At 44.1% G+C, this 24,483-nt stretch overlaps 1 protein-coding gene across 5 annotated transcripts in view; it reads left to right on the top strand.

The window, feature by feature from the left end:
* The window catches only part of LOC135508452 (ribosomal protein S6 kinase 2 alpha-like), an 82,901-nt gene extending 64,408 nt beyond the window's left edge, over positions 1–18,493 (top strand). For all 5 annotated transcript variants that reach the window (XM_064928644.1, XM_064928641.1, XM_064928645.1 and 2 more), the window contains 15 exons: positions 2,339–2,376; positions 5,911–6,053; positions 6,314–6,384; positions 8,079–8,167; positions 9,196–9,260; positions 9,437–9,539; positions 9,628–9,758; positions 10,347–10,472; positions 10,697–10,786; positions 10,872–11,030; positions 12,555–12,716; positions 15,656–15,732; positions 15,867–15,984; positions 16,188–16,325; positions 17,382–18,493. In XM_064928644.1, the coding sequence (XP_064784716.1) occupies positions 2,339–2,376; positions 5,911–6,053; positions 6,314–6,384; positions 8,079–8,167; positions 9,196–9,260; positions 9,437–9,539; positions 9,628–9,758; positions 10,347–10,472; positions 10,697–10,786; positions 10,872–11,030; positions 12,555–12,716; positions 15,656–15,732; positions 15,867–15,984; positions 16,188–16,325; positions 17,382–17,504 (1,633 nt within the window). In that variant the 3' untranslated portion in view covers positions 17,505–18,493. The remainder of the gene's footprint in view (positions 1–2,338; positions 2,377–5,910; positions 6,054–6,313; positions 6,385–8,078; positions 8,168–9,195; positions 9,261–9,436; positions 9,540–9,627; positions 9,759–10,346; positions 10,473–10,696; positions 10,787–10,871; positions 11,031–12,554; positions 12,717–15,655; positions 15,733–15,866; positions 15,985–16,187; positions 16,326–17,381) is intronic.
* Positions 18,494–24,483: the final 5,990 nt, after the last annotated feature.

The raw sequence follows: 24,483 nt of genomic DNA, 5'->3' as shown, positions 1-24,483 counted from the left end.
ATTGCCGTCCTACAATAATAATATATGCCATTTAGCAGGCACTTTTATCCAAAGTAACTTGGTCATGTGTGCATATATTTTACATATCAGTAGGCCCAGTGAGAATTTAACCCACGATCCTGGTGTTGAAATCGCCATGCTCTACCAACTGAGCTAGAGGACCACGTGCTAGTGCTGTACTATGCTATGCTAGTGTAGCCCCAACCCACAAATGCTTTTTCTAAAATGACAGGAACCTTGAGATTCAATGTGCTTCTCTGTTAGCTATCTCTTCTATGTGTGTATATACAGTTGAAGTCGGAAGTTTACATACACCTTAGTCAAATACATTTAAACTCAGTTTTTCACAATTCCTGACATTTAATGCTCGTAAAAATTCCCTGTTTTTGGTCAGTTCGGATCACCAGTTTATTTTAAGAATGTGAAATGTCAGAATAATAAGAGCGATTTTATTTCAGCATTTCTTTCTTTCGTCACATTTCCCAGTGGGTCAGAAATTTACATACACTCCGTTAGTATTTGGTAGCATTGCCTTTAAATTGTTTAACTTGGGTCAAACGTTTCGGGTAGTCTTCTACAAGCTTCCCACAATAAGTTGGGTGAATTTTGGCCCATTCCTCCTGACAGAGCTGGTGTAACTGAGTCAGGTGTGTAGGCCTCCTTGCTTGCACGCTCTTTTTCAGAGTCTCTATAGGATTGAGGTCAGTGCTTTGTGATGGCCACTCCAATACCTTGACTTTCTTGTCCTTAAGCCATTTTGCCACAACTTTGGAAGTATGCTTGGGGTCATTGTCCATTTGGAAGACCCATTTGCGACCAAGCTTTAACTTCCTGACTGATGTCTTGAAATGTTGCTTCAATGTATCCACATAATGTTCCTCCCTCATGATGCCATCTATTTTGTGAAGTGCACCAGTCCCTCCTGCAGCAAAGCACCCCCACAACATGATGCTGCCACCCCCGTGCTTCACGGTTGGGATGGTGTTCTTCGGCTTGCAAGCCTCTCTTTTTCCTCCAAACATAACGATGGTCATAATGGCCAAACCGTTCTATTTTGTGTCATCAGACCAGAAGACATTTCTCCAAAAAGTACAATCTTTGTCCCCATCTTAGTATGGCTTTTTATGGCGGTTTTGGAGCAGTTGCTTCTTCCTTGCTGAGTGGCCTTTCAGGTTATGTCGCTATTGGACTTCTTTTACTGTGGACATTATATACTTTTGTACCTGTTTCCTCCAGCAACTTCACAAGGTCCTTTGCTGTTCTGGGATTGATTTGCACTTTTCGCACCAAAGTACGTTCATCTCTAGGAGACAGAACACATCTCCTTCCAGCTGCGTGGTCCCATGGTGTTTATACTTGCGTACTATTGTTTGTACAGATGAACGTGGTACCTTCAGGCGTTTGGAAATTGTTCCCAAGGATGAACCAGACTTGTGGAGGTCTAGGCTGATTTCTTTTGATTTTCCCATGATGTCAAGCAAAGAGGCACTGAGTTTGAAGGTAGGCCTTCAAATACATCCACAGGTACACCTCCAATTGACTCAAATTATGTCAATTAGCCTATCAGAAGCTTCTAAAGCCATGACATAATTTTCTTGAATTTACAAGCGTGTTTAAAGGCACAGTCAACTTAGTGTATGTAAACTTCTGACCCGCTGGAATTTTGATACAGTGAATTATAAGTGAAATAATCTGTTTGTAAACAATTGTTGGAAAAATGACTTGTGTCATGGTCAAAGTAGATGTCCTAACCGACTTGCCAAAACTATAGTTTGTTAACAAGAGATTTGTGGAGTGGTTGAAAAATGACTTTCAATGACTCCAACATAAGTGTATGTAAACTTCCGACTTCAACTGTACGTACTCAAGGCCCCTTAATCCACATGTTTAGAAACTCACTGCAGTGTAATTGATTGTCCTCTCAGTTTTGATGGGGGTCATTTATGTTATCAACAATCATCATGTCTGGTCGTGAGTACCGGAGTCTTAACATGACATATGGATACTAGAGAATGAGAGAGCCTTGCCTGAGTGCACAAACCGATTACATCAATGTTATCACGTGTGTGTTATATACATTTCTGATACTGTGAATTAACTGAGGGGGGGGGGGGACGTGATTTGGGCTGCGCTTTTACTACTACATTTACATATCTGTGAAGGAAAGAGGGAGGACGAGGGCTACAATACAAAATAAAAATGGAGTCTACAGGTTTTTGAACTCAGAAAATATTCTACCCTCATAATGCCAAGTATTTTGCAATCCGGTTGTGACACAACGCAGAGACAAACTGTCTATTACTGACATAATGCCTGGCAACTCTCTATTCTGTTGTAGCATTCTACTGGATGAAGAGGGCCATATAAAACTCACAGGTAGGACACACAAACACACAGACACTACCCCCCCCCCCCCCCCCAAAAAAAGAAAGAGATCCTTCCTAATATTGAGTTACCCCTGTCCCTCAGAACAGCCTCAATTCGTCTGGGTAAGGACTACTAGGTGTGGAAAGCATTCCACAGGGATGCTGGTCCATGTTGACTCTAATGCTTCCCACAGTTGTCTAGATTGTCTTTGGGTGGTGGACCATACTTGATACACACAGGAATCTGTTAAGCGTGAAAAAACGCAGTTCTTCACACAAACTGGTACGCACGGCACCTACTACTATACTACTTAATATTTTGTGTTGCCCATTAACCCTCTGAATGACACACATACACAATCCATTTCTGTTGGCTCAAGGTCTAAATTATGTAACCTGTACTCCACTTCATCTACACTGATTGAAGTTGATTTTAACAAGTGACCTCAACAAGGAATCAACCAATTACATGTGTTTTATAAAGTCTTTTTTTACATTAGCTGATGTCACAAAGTGCTTACACTGAAGTCTATACAGTGGCAAGAAAAAGTATTAAAATCTTTGGAAATTCCTGGATTTCTGCATGAATTGGTCATAAAATTTGATCTGATCTTCATCTAGGTCACAACAATGGACAAACAGTCTGCTTAAACTAATAACACACAATGTTTTCATGTCTTTTTTTTTTCCTTTATTTAACCAGGCAAGTCAGTTAAGAACAAATTCTTATTTTCAATGACGGCCTAGGAACAGTGGGTTAACTGCCTGTTCAGGGGCAGAATGACAGATTTGTACCTTGTCAGCTCGGGGGTTTGAACTTGCAACCTTCTGGTCACTAGTCCAACGCTCTAACCACTAGGCTACCCTGAACACACCGTGAAAACATTCACAGTGCAGGGTGGATTTTTCAACCATTTCTCTTTACAAAACTGTTTCAGTTTAGCAATATTCTTGGGATGTCTGGTGTGAACTGCTTTCTTGAGGTCATGCCACAGTATCTGTCGGTTGCGGTCAGGACTGACTGGGCCACTCCAGAAAGCGTATTTTCTTCTGTTGAAGCCATTCTGTTAATTTACTTTTGAGTTTTGGGTCGTTGAGCTTCAATTGGCGGACAGCCTAACATTCCCCTGAAAAATATATTTTTCCGTCGACGATAGCAAGCTGTCCAGGCCCTGAGGCAGCAAAGCAACCCCAAACCATGATGCTCCCTCCACCATACTTTACAGTTGGGATGAGGTTTTGATGTTGCTGTGCTGTGACTTTTCTTCTCCACACATAGTGTTGTGTTCCTTCCAAACAACTCAACTGTAGTTTCGTCTGTCCACAGATTATTTTGCCAGTAGCTCTGTGGAACATCCAGGTGCACTTTTGCAAACTTCAGGCGTGCAGCAATGGGTTTTTTTGGACAGCAGTGGCTTCTTCTGTGGTTCCTCCCATGAACACCATTCTTGTTTCGTATTTTACGTATCGTGGACTCGTCAACAGAGATGTTACACATATCTCTCTGGAACATGCTGTCTTTAGCTGACACTTTAGGATTCTTAACCTGAGTGAGCAGTGTTGCAGTCATCTTTGCAGGACGGCCACTCCTAGGGAGAGTAGCAACAGTGCTGAACTTTCTCCATTTATAGACAATTGTCTTACCGTGCACTGATGGATATCAAGGCTTTTAGAGATACTTTTGTAACCCTTTCCAGCTTTTCTATGCAAGTCCACAATTCTTAATGTTAGATCTTCTGATATATCTTTCGTTTCGAAACATGGTTCACATCAGGCAATGCTTCTTGTCAATAGCAAACTCAAATTTTGTAAGTTATTTTTATTATAGGGCAAGACGGCGCTAACCAACATCTCCAATCTCGTCTCATTGATTGGACTCCAGGTTAGATGACTCCTGACTCAGATTAGCTTTTGAAGAAGTCATTAGCCTAGGGGTTTAGATACTTTTCCCAACCTACACTGAATGTTTAAATGATGTATTCAATATAGACAAGAAAAATACAATAATTTGTGTTATTGTTTAAGCACACTGTTTGTCTATTGTTGTGATTTAGATGAATAGCACATTTGATGACCAATTTATGCAGAAATCCAGGTAATTCCAAATGGTTCACATACATTCTCTTGCCACTGTATATATGACATTACCCCCCCCCACCCCCCCCACACACACACATCCCTCTGCCTCACCCCCCACACACACATCCCTCTGCCTCACCCCCCCACCCACACACACATCCCTCTGCCTCACCCCCCCCCCACACACACACATCCCTCTGCCTCACCCCCACACACACACATCCCTCTGCCTCACCCCCCCACACACACACATCCCTCTGCCTCACCCCCCCACACACACACATCCCTCTGCCTCACCCCCCCACACACACACACATCCCTCTGCCTCACCCCCCCACACACACACACATCCCTCTGCCTCACCCCCCTACACACACACACATCCCTCTGCCTCACCCCCCCACACACACACACATCCCTCTGCCTCACCCCCCCCTGTCCCCATCCCTCTGCCTCACCCCCCACACACACACCACCGTGGTCCCACACACTACACACATCCCTCTGACTTTGGGGGTACGGGTCTGTCCACAGGGGTACTAGGACCCTCTGCCTCACCCCCCCACACACACACATCCCTCTGCCTCACCCCCCCCCCCCCTGGGGGTGGTCTGTCCACAGGGGGTACTAGGACTGGGGTACGTGGTCTGTCCACACACACACACACACACAGGGGTCCCTCTGCCTCACCCCCCCCCTCTGGGGGTACACACACACACACATCCCTCTGCCTCACCCCTACGTGGTCTGGCCACAGGGGGTACTAGGACCCTGGGGGTATGAGTTCTTGAAGACTCATGAGACAATAGCCAACCGGTAAAATGCATATGTGGGCGTGCTTTAGGGGTACTCCGGCCAAAACAAAATTCAGTTGGTGGTCCACTAACCGAAAAACAAATACTGATATAGAGCATGAACCTGAAATGAATAAAGTTTCTCCTGCATCTTATCTATCCTGTAATCCCTTTCTCCTCATCTGTTTACCTTGTTGGCGCGCACACACACACACACACACACACACACACACACACACGCACCACAGGTGACCTTAAAAAATATCCCGGTGGGGTGTATTTCCTTCACATGGATCATTTGAATGATAAGGCCTTAGAATACCTGAAGAGTCGTCATGGCATCAGGAAGTGTTACGGATAGTTTTCCCTGATCACCTGGCGAGTTGAGAACTCTAGGGCTTTGTCTGAAATGGCATCCTCTCCCCTAAAATATAGTGCACTCCTTTAGACCAGGGCCCTCTAGAATTACCCACCATAGGGAATAGGTTACCATTGCAGACCTAACCTGGGCCCTAATTGTCATCTACAGACTAGTTATTATAGTCAAACTCCTGGCCATTTCCTTAAAGCATAGTGTTAATGTCCTTTTTTCCTCTGTCTCGTGTGTACTCGTGTGTTTATGGTAGTACAGGTAAATGGATAGTAACTGACTTGTGATGTCTTCTCCCTAGATTTTGGCTTGTGTAAGGAGGCTGTTGACCAAGAGAAGAAGGCCTACTCCTTCTGTGGTACGGTGGAATACATGGCGCCAGAGGTGGTGAACAGGCAGGGCCACATACAGAGCGCCGACTGGTGGTCGTTTGGGGTACTGATGGTGAGGCATGTCGTTTGGGTCATATTCATTAGTGCACTACTGTGAACTTGGTAAAACGCATTGCAACTGAAAACAAATATAAATGTTAGTTATTGGACACATTTAGGTAGTTTCTCCCAGTTTGTCTGTTTTCTTCCGTTTGGTGCCTAATGAACACAACCCTCTCAATACAAACATTCAAACAGACATGAGTATGATGTGTGTTTGCTTCAGAGCTCTAGAATTGAATGTAAAAGGTAGTGGTTGTATTTGTTTGACAGTTTGAGATGCTGACCGGATCGCTTCCGTTCCAAGGGAAGGACCGCAAAGAGACCATGAACCTCATCCTCAAGTAAGTAGAGGCTGTCACAGAATAGGTCACTCCTTTTGATAAGCCATATAAACTCAGCAAAAAAATAAGTCATTTTTTTCAGGACCCTGTCTTACAAAGATAATTTGTAAAAATACAAATAACTTCACAGATATTCATTGTAAAGGGTTTAAACACTGATTCACATGCTTGTTCAATGAACCATAAACAATTAATGAACATGCACCTGTGGAACGGTCATTAAGACACAAACAGCTTATAGACCGAAGGCAATTAAGGTCACAGTTATTAAAACTTTGGACACTAAAGATGCCTTTCTACTGACTCTGAAAAACACCAAAAGAAAGATGCCCAGGGTCCCTGCTCATTTGTGTGAACGTGCCTTAGGCATGCTGCAAGGAGGCATGAGGACTGCAGATGTGGCCAGGGCAATAAATTGCAATGTCCGTACTGTGAGACGCCTAAGACAGCGCTACAGGGAGACAGGACGGACAGCTGATCGTCTTCGCAGTTGCAGACCACGTGTAACAACACACCTGCACAGGATCGGTACATCTGAACATCACACCTGCGGGACAGGTACAGGATGGCAACAACTGCCCGACTCACACATGGAATGCACAATCCCTCCATCAGTGCTCAGGCTTGTAGGCCTGTTGTAAGGCAGGTCCTCACCAAACATCACCAGCAACAATGTCGCCTATGGGCACAAAAACACCGTCGCTGGACCAGACAGGAATGGCAAAAAGTGCTCTTCACTGATGAGTCACGGTTTTATCTCACCAGGGGTGATGATCAGTCCTCTGGAGCGGGATCCATTTGGAGGTGGAGGGTCTGTCATGGTCTGGGGCAGTGTGTCACAGCATCATCGGACTGAGCTTGTCATTGCAGGCAAAGTCAACGCTGTGCGTTACAGGGAAGACATCCTCCCTCATGTGGTACCTTTCCTGTATGCTCATCCTGACATGACCCTCCAGCATGACAATGCCACCAGACATACTGCTCGTTCTGTGAGTGATTTCCTGCAAGACAGGAATGTCAGTGTTCTGCCATGGCCAGCGAAGAGCCTGGATCTCAATCCCATTGAGCAGGTCTGGGACCTGTTGGATCGGACGGTGAGGGCTCGGGCCTTTCCCCACAGAAATGTCCAGAAACTTGCAGGTGCCTTGGTGGAAGAGTGGGGTGACATCTCACAGCAAGAACTGGCAAACCTGGTATAGTCCATGAGGAGATGCACTGCAGTACTTAATACTTAGTATCTGGTCAACAGCATTGACTGTTACTGTTGATTTTGACCCCCTCTTTGTTCAGGCACATTATTCCATTTCTGTTAGTCACATGTCTGTTGAACTTGTTCAGTTTGTCTGTTGTTGAATCTTATGTTTATATAAATATTTACACATGTTAAGTTTGCTGAAAATGTACGCAGTTGACAGTGCAGGGACGTTTCTTTTTTTGCTGAGTTTATATAATTCAACACTATATATAGGGAATAGGGTTCCTTTGCAGAACCACACTGAGCCAACAATCCGTGTGGTTCTGCAAAGGAACCTTATTCCCTAGAGTGTCTGTAATTATTACCAGAGCAGTACTATTTATTCAGCCTGAATGCTGCGTTCAAGGAAAACGTGGTGAACGTTCAGCAGCGTTCAGTCTGGATCAACCAGGCTGCTATTTTATAAAACTTCTGGATTTAACAATGTCTCCCTCTGCAGGGCCAGATTGGGAATGCCCCAATTCCTCAGTACAGAGGCCCAGAGTCTCCTCCGAGCTCTGTTCAAGAGGAACCCCATCAACAGAATGGGTGAGTACTTACCCACAAGTCAGTGACAAGCTAATTACCGTGGTTACTGGGGTATGATAAGACTGATTTGATATTAAAGGGACAATCTGCAGTTGGTACATCCAGTTGTAGATGTATAAATTTAAGGATATGTATTGAATTAAATGTATTTTGTGTAACAGACGCATACAACAAAATATACCATGTGGACCCAGAGGATATCACTTGAAAGTATTAATTAAAATGCTTGTTTCCAAAGTGTTCCTCGACCGTTAAAACAATAACACACATGATTCAAAGGCAAGACAAAATTGCAAACAACCATAAATACATTCATTTATATTGACAACATAAAAAGTTGAACTATTCACTGCATAACCTTAAAAATCAACCATATTAATTTCACATCATACTGATCCTTCAAATAAATGCAACTAACCAGCAGTAGGGGGCAGTGGAGTGGTTTCTCAGACCAACTTGTCCAAATAAACTGTTTCCTGCTTTTTAAAGCTATTTTAACTTTTTCTTTGCTTGATCTCCAAGGGGAGGATATTCCATAGACAAGTGTCTGTATAGAGAAACGTACTCCTCGCAGTACTGTTTACTCTTGGGATTTTACAAGACAACACTAGCTCTGGTATTGTAACTGTGGTGGTTATAGACCATATCAATGTGGGTTTTCATATAACCTGGGGCACGATCATTTTAAGTTATCAAGCAAATTATTAAGTTTAAGTTTGTCCGCGTAACTATTGATTCTTGAAGAATATAACTTATAAATGCCTCATGAGTTTAGTTCAACTGTCGTACCCAATCAGAACAGAAAATATAAGCTTGTTGTATTTAACAAATATAAACATGGCTAAAACTACATTTATAAAACTATATTGATATCGTGAATGGTCACTCCATGCATCCATAGATCTGTTTATGAATTTGCCAGGCTGGCGGGAAGAACGCATTGCTTCAACTGCTGATTGCCGCTTTAAGCATAGAGCTGGTGATGTTGAATGCAGTCATCCGCACTAATAGTGTGATTGTGTGGACAGGGTCCGGGACGGATGGTGCAGAGGAGATCAAACGCCACACGTTCTTCTCCACCATCGACTGGAATGTGAGTGGGGCCTCCCCTCTAGCACTCCTCGCACACTCATAGTGTCGTCCTATCAGGACTCATTATCAATCTCAGTATCCAATTAGCATTTTTAAATGAATATTTTCATATGCTACGGGCAATTGTCAAGTCTCCATTATTTGAAACCTTTTCAGAAACTATTTTAACGCTTTCAGAAACTGTTCCGGCGAGAGATCCCACCCCCGTTCAAGCCGGCGGTGGCCCGACCAGACGACACCTTCTACTTCGACTCGGAGTTCACCTCCCGCACACCCAAAGGTAAGAGGTCAAAGTTGACAAGAGTAACTTGTCCTAGCGTGACAAGACAGACCAGGGCTGACAATCTAAGTGTGTATGATTCCCACAGACTCCCCAGGTGTTCCACCCAGTGCCGGAGCCCACCAGCTCTTCCGGGGCTTCAGCTTCGTCGCCCCGGCCATGCTGGATGAGGAGGGGGCCAAGGAGCCGGCCAAGCCCACACCACACCCAGTGGTCCAGGTCAGCAGTCCATCACAGATGAGAAATTCCTACTATTAATATATAATTATAATATATGCTATTTAGCAGGCGTGTTCTCATTTCTTATATTAATTTCTATCAAAAACTATATCATATAGACAGTAAGAAGACAGAGCTATCTGACAGCCAGATGGTTCCCTCCCCAGGATTTTGTCTTTCGTTGGTGTTTTGAAGGAGAGCATGCTCTTTCACTCTGACCACTAGATGGACATATTTCCCCCATCCGGCAACACTGTGTCAATCAGTATAATGTAATGACAGTGAAAGCCATACTTACTTAGGGCAGATAAGGCTCAGGTTTAATTGCTTGATGATTTTACACTGCACATGTTGTTGAGGAGTAAACCTCTAATCCAGTTGATTTGCTTGGTCAAATACCATCAGTAAGGATGGATGATGTGCTTGATTTTACCTCCAATGTTTTCTGTGTTCTACTACAACTGTGGTGTGTGTGTGTCATAATAGAAGAAAGTATAATATTAAAATACATTGATTGTTGTAGACTGTAGTTCAAGCACTATAACATAGATGTGTGTGTGTGTGTGTGTGTGTGTGTGGTTCATACAGCAACTCCATGGAAAGAACGTGTTGTTCAGCGATGGCTACATGTTGAAGGAGGACATCGGCATGGGCTCTTTCTCCGTTTGCAAGCGCTGTATCCACAAAGCCACCAACACCGAGTACGCCGCCAAGGTCAGAACACACACTGTAACCTCCCTCTCTGGGTTGTCACTCTCCCAAGAACCCCAAGTTCTTATCCATCCACCTTGTGGGCTGCTGAATCCGTTCCAAACCTGTAGTTGGACATGACTATTCATTATTTTGATGAAGGTCTTTTTGGAGAGTGCCGTTCTAGTCATTTGTCATCTCTCAAATGGTCTCCTAATGGAGGATTTATAATATTGTGTTATTGTCAGGTGATTGACAAGACCATGACAGACCCCTCAGAGGAGATTGAGATCCTGTTGAGATACGGCCAGCACCCCAACATCATCACCCTGAAAGACGTGAGTACGCACGCACGCACACACACACGGGCACACGCGCACACACACCCTGAGCCATCCATCATGTGTTCTCTCCATCTGTCAGGTGTATGACAATGGGAAGCAGGTGTATCTGGTGACAGAGCTGATGAGAGGTGGGGAGCTGCTGGACCGGATCCTCAAACAGAAGATCTTCTCCGAGCGAGAAGCCAGCTCCGTGCTCCACACCATCACCAAGACTGTAGAGTACCTCCACGCACAGGGGGTGAGACACTCATCTACACACTGTAACAGACTGGTCACTATGGACTTAAACAGTAGTTTGATATTCCTCCTTATTCTTAGTATGTTTTTTTTCTCCTCCCTTTTTCTCTGTTCTAATATTCATTCTTTAAAATATACAGTACCAGTCATACATTTGTACACCTAATCATTCAAGGGTTTACATTTATTTTTTACTATTTTCTACATTGTACAATAATAGTGAAGACATCACAACTATGAAATGACACCCATGGAATCATTTAGTAACCAAAAAATTATTTCATATTTGAGATTCTTCAAAGTCGCCACACTTTGCCTTGATGACAGCTTTGCACACTCTTGGCATTCTCTCAACCAGTTTCACCTGGAATGCTTGAAGGAGATCCCACATATGCTGAGCTGCTTTTCCTTCACTCTGCAGTCCAACTCATCCCAAATCATCTCCATTGGGTTGAGGTCAGGTGGAAGCCAGGTCATCTGATGCAGCACTCCATCACTCTTCTTCTTGGTCAAATAGCTCTTACACAGTGTGGAGGTGTTGGGTCATTGTCCTGTTGAAAAACAGATGATAGTCCCGCCAGATGCCCAAACCAGATGGTATTGTGTATCGCTGCAGAATGTTGTGGTTGCCATGCTGGTTAAGTGTGACTTGAATTCTAAATAAATCACACAGTGTCAACAGCAAAGCGCCATCATGCCACCTCCATGCTTCACGGTGGGAATCACACATGCAGAGATCATCCGTTCACCTACTCTGCGTCTCACAAAGACACGGAGGTTGGAACCAAAAATCTCAAATTTGAACTCATCAGACCAAAGAACAGATTTCCACTGGTCTAATGTCCATTGTTTGTGTTTCTTGGCCCAAACAAGTCTCTTCTTCTTATAGGTGTCTTTTAGTTGTGGTTTCTTAGCAGCAATTCGAGCATAAAGTCCTGATTCACACAGTCTCCTCTGAACAGTTGATGTTGAGAGGTCTGTTACTTGAACTCTATGAATTATTTATTTGGGCTGAAATTTCTGAGGCTGGTAACTAATGAACTTATCGTCTGCAGCAAAGGTAACTCTGGGTTTTTCTTTCCTGTGGCGGTCCTCATGAGAGCCAGTTTCATCATAGCGCTTGATAGTTTTCAACACTTTTTTGGGGGTACTACATGATTCCATATGTGCATATTTCATAGTTGATGTCTTTGCTATTATTCTACAATGTAGAAAGAATTAAGAAACTCTTGAGTGGGTGTGTCCAAACTTTTGACTGCTACTGTGTGTGTGTATATATATATCCAAGTGAGCAGTTGAGTTGATTATTGTTGCATTCGCATTTAATCTTTACTAATTAATAAATTCTCTCATCCTGTCCTCTCTACTATCCTGCCCTAACCCTCGTCTCTTCTTCCCCTACCCCCTCCTCTCTTCCTCCTGTACCTCCTCTCTCTCCCTCACCCCCTCCTTTCTCCTCTTTCTCCCCCTTCTACTCTCTCTTCCCCTCCTCTCCTCGCTCTTCCTACCCTCTCCTCTTCGCCAGGTTGTCCACAGGGATCTAAAGCCCAGTAACATCCTTTATGTAGATGAGTCGGGGAACTCTGAGTCTATCCGGATCTGTGACTTTGGTTTTGCCAAGCAGCTGAGAGCTGACAACGGCCTACTCATGACTCCATGCTACACCGCTAACTTCGTAGCTCCGGAGGTAAGGCCCGTGAGAGTGTGTTTGTCATGATGATGATTAATACATGCATAGCGCATCAATGCCCCCTATCATATGCTATTTGGGGGGTTTTAATAGAAAATAAACCATAGAGAGCGAGATTATTGATCCACCAATATTACATTTTTGGCTGATACGATATCCAATATTTTCCTTGACAAAAACCCCCCAGATATTTAACATTTTAGCAGACTTTTAAACATTCTTGTACAGTCAAATGGGTAACACACACACATGGACACAGCATCTCGGTGCAAGAGGTGTCACTAAAGTCCCTGGTTCGAATCCAGGCTGTATCACATCCGGTCATAATTGGGAGTCCCATAGGGCCCAGCGTCGTCCGTGTTTGGCTGCGGTAGGCTGTCATTGTAAATAAGAATTTGTTCTTAATTAACTAACTTGCCTAGTTAAATAAAGGTTACACACACTGACCAAAATATATATATATATTGTTGGCATTTACGTATGTCCCCATTACCAGTGAAACATAATCAAGCTTATTTCTTTCACTTACTTGCTGTGCTGTTTCGTCGTTTCATTCTCAACCAGGATTGCATCATACATGTCAAGCAGTGAAGTTTAAGCTCTGTCTGTCGGTGGCCTCATCCTCGGTGTGCACTGTTACTGTGTCCGTTTCCATCTTGTCCAGCTCTGTATGTAACATTTCACCTAAACCCTGTTTCTTGTCTGCATCGAAGTAGCGGCCCTTGTACATAGCATTGAGCATGGTGGTAACACAGTAAAGAGAGAATGCCACCAAATCACTTGTTCACAGCCTGTGTGGGCAGTTTTGTTCTCAGGGCCCACTGTTGTCAAGGGTAACTGTTTCATTCGCCAATGTGGGCCAGTAAAAACATCCACCTCGTCGGGAAAAGGGGCCATCTTCACTCCATAGAAACTAGTCAGCACTGTCGCACACTAGCTAGTATTTGGTCAATAACAAAAGTTTATCTCAATACTTTGTTATATACCCTTTGTTGGCAATGACAGAGGTCAAATGTTTTCTGTAAGTCTTCACAAAGATCTCCTCTAGAGCAGTGATGTTTTGGGGATTGTTGCTGGGAAACATGGACTTTCAACTCCCTCCAAAGATTTTCTATGGGTTTGAGATCTGGAGACTGGCTCGGCCACTCCAGGACCTTGAAATGCTTCTTACGAAGCCACTCCTTCGTTGCCCGGGCAGTGTGTTTGGGATCATTGTCATGCTGAAAGACCCAGCCACGTTTCATCTTCAATGCCCTTGCTGATGGAAGGAGGTTTTCATTCAAAATCTCCCAATACATGGCCCCATTCATTCTTTCCTTTACACGGATCAGTCGTCCTGCTCCCTTTGCAGAAAAACAGCCCCAAAGCATGATGTTTCCACCCCTATGCTTCACAGTAGGTATGGTGTTCTTTGGAAGCAACTCAGCATTCTTTGTCCTACAAACACGACGAGTTGAGTTTTTACCAAAAAGTTCTATTTTGGCTTCATCTGACCATATGAAATTCTCCCAATCATCTTCTTCTGGATCATCCAAATGTTCTATAGCAAACTTCAGACGGGCCTGGACATGTACTGGCTTAAGCAGGGGGACACATCTGGCACTGCAGGATTTGAGTCCCTGGTGGCGTAGTGTGTTACTGATGGTAGGCTTCGTTACTTTGGTCCCAGCTCTCTGCAGGTCATTCACTAGGACCCCCCGTGTGGTTCTGGGATTTCTGCTCACCGTTCTTGTGATAATTTTGAGATCTTGCGTGGAGCCCCAGATCGAGGGAGATTATCAGTGGTCTTGTATGTCTTCCATTTCCTAATAATTGCTCCCACAGTTGATTTCTTCAAACCAAGCTGCTTACCTATTGCAGATTCAGTCTTCCCAGCCTGGTACAGGTCTACAAGTTTGTTTCTGGTGTCCTTTGACAGCTCTTTGGTCTTGGCCATAGTGGAGTTTGGAGTGTGACTGTTTGAGGTTGTGGACAGGTGTCTTTTATACCGATAACAAGTTCAAACAGGTGCCATTAATACAGGTAACGAGTGGAGGACAGAGGATCCTCTTAAAGAAGTTGTTACAGGTCTGTGAGAGCCAGAAATCGTGCTTGTTTGTAGGTGACCAAATACTTATTTTCCACCATAATTTGCAAATAAATTCATTAAAAATCCTACAATGTGATTTTCAGGATTTTTCTTATTTTGTCTGCCATAATTGAAGTGAACCTATGATGAAAATTACAGGCCTCATCTTTTTAAGTGGGAGAACTTGTACAATTGGTGGCTGACAATACTTTTTTGCCCCACTGTATATATGTGTGTGTGTATAGTTTCTGAATGCACTGTATGGTCTAGCGATCGATTGGTGGTCTAATTCCACGAAGAGGGCGAACAATTTCTCTGTTTGTTTAGCATGTTTATTTAGCATGTTTGTTTAGCATTCCCGTAGCAAACAATGCCATTGAGTAACATGGTAATGTTTTACCCTCAACCCGGTCCATGGCACTGAGATGACACAGTACATCCCTCCCCTCATTCTTTCTTCAAAATTACATTTCTGAAATGTATTGAAATGTCCTTTCCAAGCCTTCAGAGACCTGAAAGAAGGTTCACTGTTTCAATTGAAACTTTCACCCGGGTCAAAAAATGTATTTGGGCTTTGTTGAGACACATCCGTCTTAAGATAACTAAATATGTATGCATCGACATGAACATTGCCATACAGATGGTAAAACATGTTTAAAGTCACGGGACCTAGCGTTTTTGATGTTGAAGTGTTCTAATTTGGCGGGAAATAGTAGGAAGCCGCGTCACTGAGGGGGCATGTCCGCCCATGAGCTCTGTCCGATAGGGGGCATCGATAGGCTCGTGTCCTTGTCAACGCACTTTATTGCCTTTGGTGTATAGCTCTACCCAGATGATGTGTTGTGACATGATGCTGTGTGGTTTCTAGGTGTTAAAGCGTCAGGGCTATGACGAGGGCTGCGACGTATGGAGTCTGGGAGTGTTGTTGTACACCATGCTGGCTGGGTAAGGAACACACGATATGTCACTCATACAGCTGTGCACTGTATCCCACTCCAACAAAATGTTATGTTCTCAATCACTCACTTACACATATACATACACATTAATTCTCATTTGACTGGTGCTCACTCCCTCAGCTTCACGCCATTTGCCAACGGGCCCGAGGACACTCCAGATGAGATCCTGAGCAGGATAGGCAGCGGTCACTTCACCCTGACTGGAGGCAACTGGGATGCCGTGTCGGAAGCAGCGAAGGTACTGTAGGACTGACTAGGACTTGCTGGGTGACAACTTTTCACATGATCGTGCCGACCTGAACTATGCTGGCTTATATATTTTATTTTTGCAATGTAGTGAAGTGGAACAATGACTAAATGTATTTCTGTTTGGATTTCAAGGATGGAGGTGCAGTATATAATCTAGAACTCATCTAACCTCCCAGCTATGTGTCTTTATAGGACCTGGTGTCTAAGATGCTTCATGTGGACCCTCACCAGCGGCTGACCGCAATGCAGGTCCTCAAGCACCCCTGGATTGTCCAGAGGGACAAGCTATCCAACAGCCAGCTGCAGCACCAGGATGCCAAGCTAGTCAAGGTACTAGACTCATGCTATACTGTACACCAGTGGTTACCAAATGGGTCAATTCGTGATTGACTGGTCGATCGTCAGTCGTTTTGAAACACCATGCCCATCAGATGCAGGTACCATCAGTCCAGTAAAATAAAATAATTTAAATTTATGCTCAGCTGTGCTTTCCATGGCTGAGCAGCCGCACAAAAGCCTAAGATCACCATACGCAACTCCAAGCGTCAGCTGCCATTGAACCCTGGCGCAGTGGAAACACATTCTCTGGAGTGATGAATCACACTTCACCATCTGGCAGTCCGATGGAGGAATCTGGGTTTAATGGATGCCAGAAGAATGCTACCTGCCCTATGCATAGTGCCAGCTGTAAAGTTTGGTGGAGGTGGAATAATGGTCTGGGGCTGTTTGTATGGTTCAGGCTTGGCCCCTTAGTTCCAGTGAAGGGAAATCTTAATGCTACAGCATACAATGACATTCTAGATGATTCTGTGCTGTCAAGTTTGGGGAAGGCCCTTTCCTGTTTCAGAATGACAATGTCCCAGTGCACAAAGCAAGGTCCATACAGAAATGGTTTGTCAAGATTGTTGTGGAAGAACTTGACTGGCCTGCACAGAGCCCTGATCTCAACCCAATCGAATACCTTTGGAATTAATTTTAAATCCGACTGTGAGCCAGGCCAATTCTCCCAACATCAGCTCCTGACCTCAATAATGCTCATGTTGCTGAATGGAAGGAAGTACCTGCAGCAATGTTCCAACATCTCTCCCAGAAGAGAGGAGACTGTTATAGCAGCAAAAGAGGGACCAACTCCATATTAATACCCATGATTTTGTAATGATGTTCGATGGGCACATGTCAACATACTGTTAGCCATGTAGTGTATTTCTGATGGACTCAGCTGACAATTCATTACAGGTCTGAAAAGTTGGCATTAGAGCGCCATGTTGCACATGCATTGTCAATTATTCTGCCAATAGCACCATGTGACCTAACTTTTTAATAGCTGCAACAATATTTGTCCTCAACTGTTGTCTTAACATTGCACTACCTCTTCTCTTCCCACAGGGGGCGATGGCTGCCACCTACTCTGCCTTGAAGAGCTCCCAGCCCACCCCGGAGCTCAAGCCCATTGAGTCGTCCTTCCTGGCCCAGCGACGTGTCAAGAAGCTCCCCTCCACCTCTCTGTAGATCCACCAGAGAGAGACCATGAGCACCGTCAGACTCTAGCTAGAACATCAGCCAGTACAGGAACAAGTCACGGGACTGAAGAGACCGGTAGATCCCCTCTATCTAACCAGCCAAGGACCACTGACTACTCTACTGCTGTCTCCTTCCCTGGTAGTGATATCAATACTCTGCTGTAGTCCCTTCCCCTGCCAATGATATCGCTACTCTGCTGTAGTCCCCTGCCAATGATATCGCTACTCTGCTGTAGTCCCCTGCCAATGATATCACTACTCTGCTGTAGTCCCCTGCCAATGATATCGCTACTCTGCTGTAGTCCCCTGCCAATGATATCGCTACTCTGCTGTAGTCCCCTGCCAACGATATCGCTACTCTGCTGTAGTCCCCTGCCAACGATATCGCTACTCTGCTGTAGTCCCCTGCCAATGATATCGCTACTCTGCTGTAGTCCCCTGCCAACGATATCGCTACTCTGCTGTAGTCCCTTCCCCTGCCAATGATATCACTACTCTGCTGTAGTCCCCTGCCAACGATATCGCTACTCTGCTGTAGTCCCCTGCCAATGATATCGCTACTCTGCTGTAGTCCCCTGCCAATGATATCGCTACTCTGCTGTAGTCCCCTGCCAATGATATCGCTACTCTGCTGTAGTCCCCTGCCAATGATATCGCTACTCTGCTGTAGTCCCCTGCCAATGATATCGCTACTCTGCTGTAGTCCCCTGCCAATGATATCGCTACTCTGCTGCAGTCTTCACCCCTGCCAACGATATCGCTACTCTGTTGTAGTCCCCTGCCAACGATATCGCTACTCTGTTGTAGTCCCCTGCCAACGATATCGCTACTCTGCTGTAGTCCCCTGACAGTGATATCGCCACTCTGCTGTCGTCCCCTGCCAACGATATCGCTACTCTGCTGTCGTCCCCTGCCAACGATATCGCTACTCTGCTGTCGTCCCCTGCCAACGATATCGATACATGCTGTCGTCCCCTGCCAACGGCATATCGCCATTTCTCTGTCGTCCCCTGCCAACGATATCGCTACTCTGCGGTCGTCCCCTGCCAAAGATATCGCTACTCTGCTGTCGTCCCCTGCCAACGATATCTATCGCTACTCTGCTGTCGTCCCCTGCCAACGATATCGCTACTCTGCTGTCGTCCCCTGCCAACGATATCGCTACTCTGCTGTCGTCCCCTGCCAACGATATCGCTACTCTGCTGTCGTCCCCTGCCAACGATATCAGTAGTTAGCTTTCCTCTGGATGGGCTTCTGGGCATGGTCACTTGATGTCAATCAACCTGGACTAGCAACAAGACATGGTTGGGGATGAGGGGGCAGTGGGGTAGGGGCAGGTTATGACAAATTTGTTAGCAGTATATTTTGGATAAAAGGTGTGTGTGCGTGAGTTTGAGACAACCTGCTACCACGGAGGACGTTGATGATCATTGAGGATGTTTCTGTTGTGTCTTTTGTTCTGCTGTCGTTTTGATTGGCTCTGCATCTCCGTTCAGCATCGCTGTGATTGGCTGTCGCTAAACTCTCTGCATGTCTGTCTGTTTGGTGTGTCAGTCTCTCTCCAATTGATCAGCTTGCCAAATCGATTTGTGTATTTTTGCTGTTTTACCATTGAAAGCTGGAAGGGACAATGGCACAAAACGAGATCACAGTCCATCACTATCATTTTCCTACATTTTGAATGAACATTAAAAGAAAGAAAAAAACATTTAGCCATAAATGCCTCTCGTTTTTGAGACTACTGGAACTAGGAATTCTGGGTAATGTAGTCAATGCTAATGTTTTTTCCAGGCCGAATGTCTCACTCTCCATTGCATGACTTAGTGCGTATAGTCCAGGGAAGAGTTCAGAAAGTTGTTTGCATGGTCTGGTGCAGTGTGGCGTCATGTTGCTTTGTCCTTCTCTTATCTTTTCTTGGTGACATTTCCGATCCTGAGAAGAAGAAAAGATTTGAGATATGGCCAAATATTTTTATTGTAAAAAAAAATTAAAAAGAGAAAAGAATGTCTGTAATACCACTAACAAGGTGGAATGTTGAAATCTGTTTTTTCATTGTGTTTTCTTCTTGGATATGCCTATTTTGAATGTAGTCTTTCTTGTATTTGCTTTTGTTGTTGAAAGGCATGTCGAACGCACACACACACTCTGTTGGAGCTTCCATGATGGACTCTTTCCCACAGCCCTCTGTGTTTCAATGTCAAGTATGGTGAGAGTGATTGTCAAAACGATTGTACTGAGCACTCAAATGCACACTCTCCCTTAAAGATATTCTCCCGTACTTTTGTATACTTTTTAACCAGTAGTTAAGTAGCGCCAAAAATGGTCCCGAAAATTGCCGACCATGTCATTTCTCTTGCTCTGCTGGGTTTGCTTCTTGCCAGTTGTCAGTCAAATGGTAAGGGATTGAAACTCAAATAATTAATGGGGGGCTGGCCCACGTGCAGGTAAATGTAGGGAAAATGGCGCTGCACAGCTTCCAGAAAACTGTCACTTTCAAACTCTGGGTTTCGTGGCTAATTGAGGTAAGACCGTAATTCTGCTCATAGATTCTGCATGTATGAGCTACACATTGACACATCCAGCCCAAAGCGGGAGATTTAAAAAAAATACTTGCCAGTCGCCAAAGTACCCGGGCATGTCTTTAAGGTCTCTATAAAGTATATTGGTTTTACTTAGACAATCCTTGACAGGAATATTTTGTGCTTTTCTGATTTGATTGGCCCGTCTGTTGGTCTTAATCAGGACATAAAGTACATGTCCTCGGGTCCTTTCTGTCTCCTGTTCAGTTTCACATTGTCTGAGTAGAAGTGCCGATCTAGGATCTGTCCATATGTTATTCTATACAGACACAACTATCTAACAGACACAACCTGCTGATCCTGGATCAGCACTCTTACTCTGAGACGCATTGTGGATACGGTCCTTGGACTCTAGTACAGTATAGGTCACAACAACGTCTTTCTTGGCTAGAGGTTCCTATGGAATAGTACATGTTTGCGTGGCTGTTCTTTTGGTAGATTTAAATTCCTTATTAAGGGCCGAATTCCTAGACACAGTATCTGCGTTGAACATGCGTTTTAGTCTACGACTTGTCCGGGAAACTGGCCCCTGCGCCTACAGCAGGAAGATCCTGTAAGTTTATGTAGGCTTGGATCTTTAGTCTTAGATATGTGATGGATATCTGTAGACAGGTTGGGATAACTCTTTCTATGGGTAATGCATTATTAAGAAGAAACAGATCAAGATGAAGGGAAAGTTTGACTAAAAGAAGAAATAACAGCTACCACCCACTGAGACTCCTCGTAGTAACAGTACCCCATCTGCTATAGTAGCACAGTGACATTACCACAGTTGCAAAGTATGAAAACCCCTTTCATCTCAGATCAAGTGGAATACATAGTTATGTTTATTTTGTTTTAAATCAAGTTCTCTATCGCTTTATTTTTTTACTTAACCTTTATTTAACTAGGCAAGTCAGTTAAGAACAAATTCTTATTTAAAATGACAGCCTACCGGGGAACAGTGGGTAAACTGCCTTGTTCAAGGGCAGAACAAGCTACAAAGATTGAGATTAAACGTTTAATTTACTATGATGATATTTACCTCTTGTCTGTTCTATGTTGTTGTACCTTTCCTTATAAGGGTCCATAAACACTTCTCGTGGCAAAAAGACGATTCACCAATGAATTGCAACCTAACTCCGACACGTCCCATGATTCTGCCATCTAGAACCAATGAAATTCCATCTTTGCTGCCATAGTTTTTTTCTGCCACGACCAGTGTGTTTGGACCCTGAAGTGGGAGCTTTCTTTGGTATGGAACTATTCTGTGTTTGTTCTTCTTGCTTTGTATTCCCTTCCTTCCTGGTTTTCCATGTGAGTCGGGATCAGATGGGGTAGTTCACTCATCTGCCATTACAGCAGTGGGGATTCAGGCCTATAGGGAGTTCTGATGAGATGCCTTTCTATTAAAACACTTTTCTCTGCGCTGATCGAAGACTGCTCTGTGTCAGCTTTAACATTTTCTGTCATGTGTTCATGTATGTGGACTTAAATAATATGATAAAAACAGCAGGATACAACCAAAATTGCAAATACTGTGGAAAAGGGTTTTTGCAAAATCCTTTAAAATGGGACTTGTTTTGGTCCTATATTCTTGTCTGTATGATTTTATACTATTTTCATGGATCAACCCCTTTAGCATAGCACCCCGTATTATTGGCATATTCAACAGCGTTTAAGAAATATATTACCTTCAACAGTGTTATCTTGTGATCAAGCCATCAATGTTTTGTAATTATTGTGTCGTAAAAATGTTAGCTAACGGGTTAGCAATTAGTAGCATTTTCACTGAAATGTCAAATATATGTTCAGCTTTTTGATACGGTCTACCCAATAACAAAAAAAAGTCCTGTATTATCGGTATATGGTCCCCAGTTATTGGCCACCGAACTATTTTGTTTAAAAAAGACAACCAAGTATCCAAAGTGTTTATGGGATAGTTGGCTAGCCTTCCAGTAGAAAAACAAACAATTAGTTGCCTGAAATCCGCTATCTATATTTGAGGTAAAAAATTGGATAGTAAATGACGTGGGGTCAAATTTTACAAGACATTTTGTGGGACACGCTGTATTTAACTTTTTTTGAAAACTCAACTTAAATTGCAATGAAAATCGGTGGTCAGCTAGCTAGAATGGTGTCTTTAGTCGCGAAACGTACCGTTAGTTTCCAGTCCTTTTAAAAGTTGAGCTCGAGGTGATTTTAGTTAGCTAAGTGTAGTGTTCTAGACCCTGTGCTGTATTACTTGACGAGTGGTCCTTTTTAAAACAAACTACAGTCGTGGCCAATAGTTTTGAGAATGACACAAATATTAATTTTCAGTCTGCTGCCACAGTTTGTATGCTGGCAATTTGCATATATTCCAGAATCGTTTGAGTGATCCGACGAATTGCAATTAATTGCAAAGTCACTCTTTGCCATGCAAATGAACTGAATCCCCCCAAAAAAACATTTCCACTGCATTTCAGCCCTGCCACAAAAGGACCAGCTGACATGTCAGTGATTCTCTCGTTAACACGGGTGTGAGTGTTGACAAGGCTGGAGATCACTCTGTCATGCTGATTGAGTTTGAATAACAGACTGGAAGCTTCAAAAGGAGGGTAGTGCTTGGAATTATTGTTCTTCCTCTGTCAACCATGGTTACCTGCAAGGAAACACGTGCTGTCATCATTGCTTTGCACAAAAAGGGCTTTACAGGCAAGGATATTGTTGCAAGTAAGATTGCACCTAAATCAACCATTTATCGGATCATCAAGAACGTCAATGAGAGCGGTTCAATTGTTGTGAAGAAGGCTTCAGGGCGCCCAAGAAAGTCCAGCAAAGTGCCAGGACCGTCTCCTTAAGTTGATTCAGCTGTGGGATCGGGGCACCACCAGTACAGCGCTTGCTCAGGAATGGCAGCAGGCAGATGTCAGTGCATCTGCACGCACAGTGAGGCAAAGACTTTTGGAGGATGGTTTGGAGTCAAGAAGGGCAGCAAAGAAGCCACTTCTCTCCAGGAAAAACATCAGGGACAGACTGATATTCTGCAAAAGGTACAGGGATTGGACTGCTGAGGACTGGGGTAAAGTCATTTTCTCTGATGAATCCCCTTTCTGATTGTTTGGGGCATCTGGGGAAAAAAGCTTGTCCGGAGAAGACAAGGTGAGCACTACCATCAGTCCTGTGTCATGCCAACAGTAAAGCATCCTGAGACCATGTGTGGGGTTGCTTCTCAGCCAAGGGAGTGGGCTCAACCACAATTTTGCCTAAGAACACAGCCATGAATTACGGATGGTACCAACACATCCTCTGAGAGCAACTTCTCCCTACCATCCAGGAACTGATTGGTGATGAACAATGCCTTTTCCAGCATGATGTAGCACCTTGCTTTAAGGCAAAAGCGATAACGAAGTGGCTTGGGGAACAACACATCGATATTTTGGGTCCATGGCCAAGAAACTCCCCAGACATTTAATCCCATTGAGAACTTGTGGTCAATCCTCAAGAGGCGGGTGGACAAATAAACAACCCACAAATTCTGACAAACTCCAAGCATTGATTATGCAAGAATGGGCTGCCATCAGTCAGGATGTGGCCCAGAAGTTAATTGACAGCATGCCAAGGCGGATTGCAGAGGTCTTGAAAAAGAAGGGTCAACACTGCAAATATTGACTCTTTGCATCAACTTCATGTAATTGTCAATAAAAGCCCTTTGACACGTATGAAATGCTTGTAATTATACTTCATTATTCCATAGTAACATCTGACAAAAATATCTGAAGACACTGAAGCAGCAAACTTTGTGGAAATTGTGTCATTCTCAAAACTTTTGGCCACGACTGTAGGTGTGCTATGCAAGCAGAAGAACACTGTGTTCATCTCACTGCCTGTCTGCAGCACACACAGCAGAGTACACTCATGTCCTCCCCGCCTTCGCAAAGATCCTCAAATGTACTCAGACCAGCTCCTGTGATGGACCTCTGCTGCAGACACACACGCACACACACTCCCAGGTGTCTAAAGGTAGCGTCGAGCATAGTAACACCATCCTCATCTACTGCACCATGCCATTCTGCTATATAACACACACACATGTCCTGAACACACACACCTGAAACGGAGTGAAACATGCTCTCACCTAAACAAGAGTTTAATATCTCCACATAATTGACTACTTCCTCTTGCACATGCTTCTGTACAATTACATAAACTCGTAACGTGTATATAAACAACTACACAATACGTTATTCTGTTCAACATCAAATAGAACAACTGTCTCCCTCTGACACATCCCATCAGTGCACTTCACACCTCAGTAAAACTACCTCTCTCTAGCCTCCCACACACACACTCAGCCCAACCTGTAACAGCTGCCGGTAGCTACCGGTTCCCGGTATTGATTACAGTATGTGCATCTGAACCGAGGAT

This window comes from Oncorhynchus masou, chromosome 21, assembly GCF_036934945.1.
Source record: "Oncorhynchus masou masou isolate Uvic2021 chromosome 21, UVic_Omas_1.1, whole genome shotgun sequence".
NCBI lineage: Eukaryota > Metazoa > Chordata > Actinopteri > Salmoniformes > Salmonidae > Oncorhynchus > Oncorhynchus masou.
The sequence above is the reverse complement of the archived record's forward strand: the minus strand, read 5'-3'. Positions and strand labels throughout refer to the sequence as shown.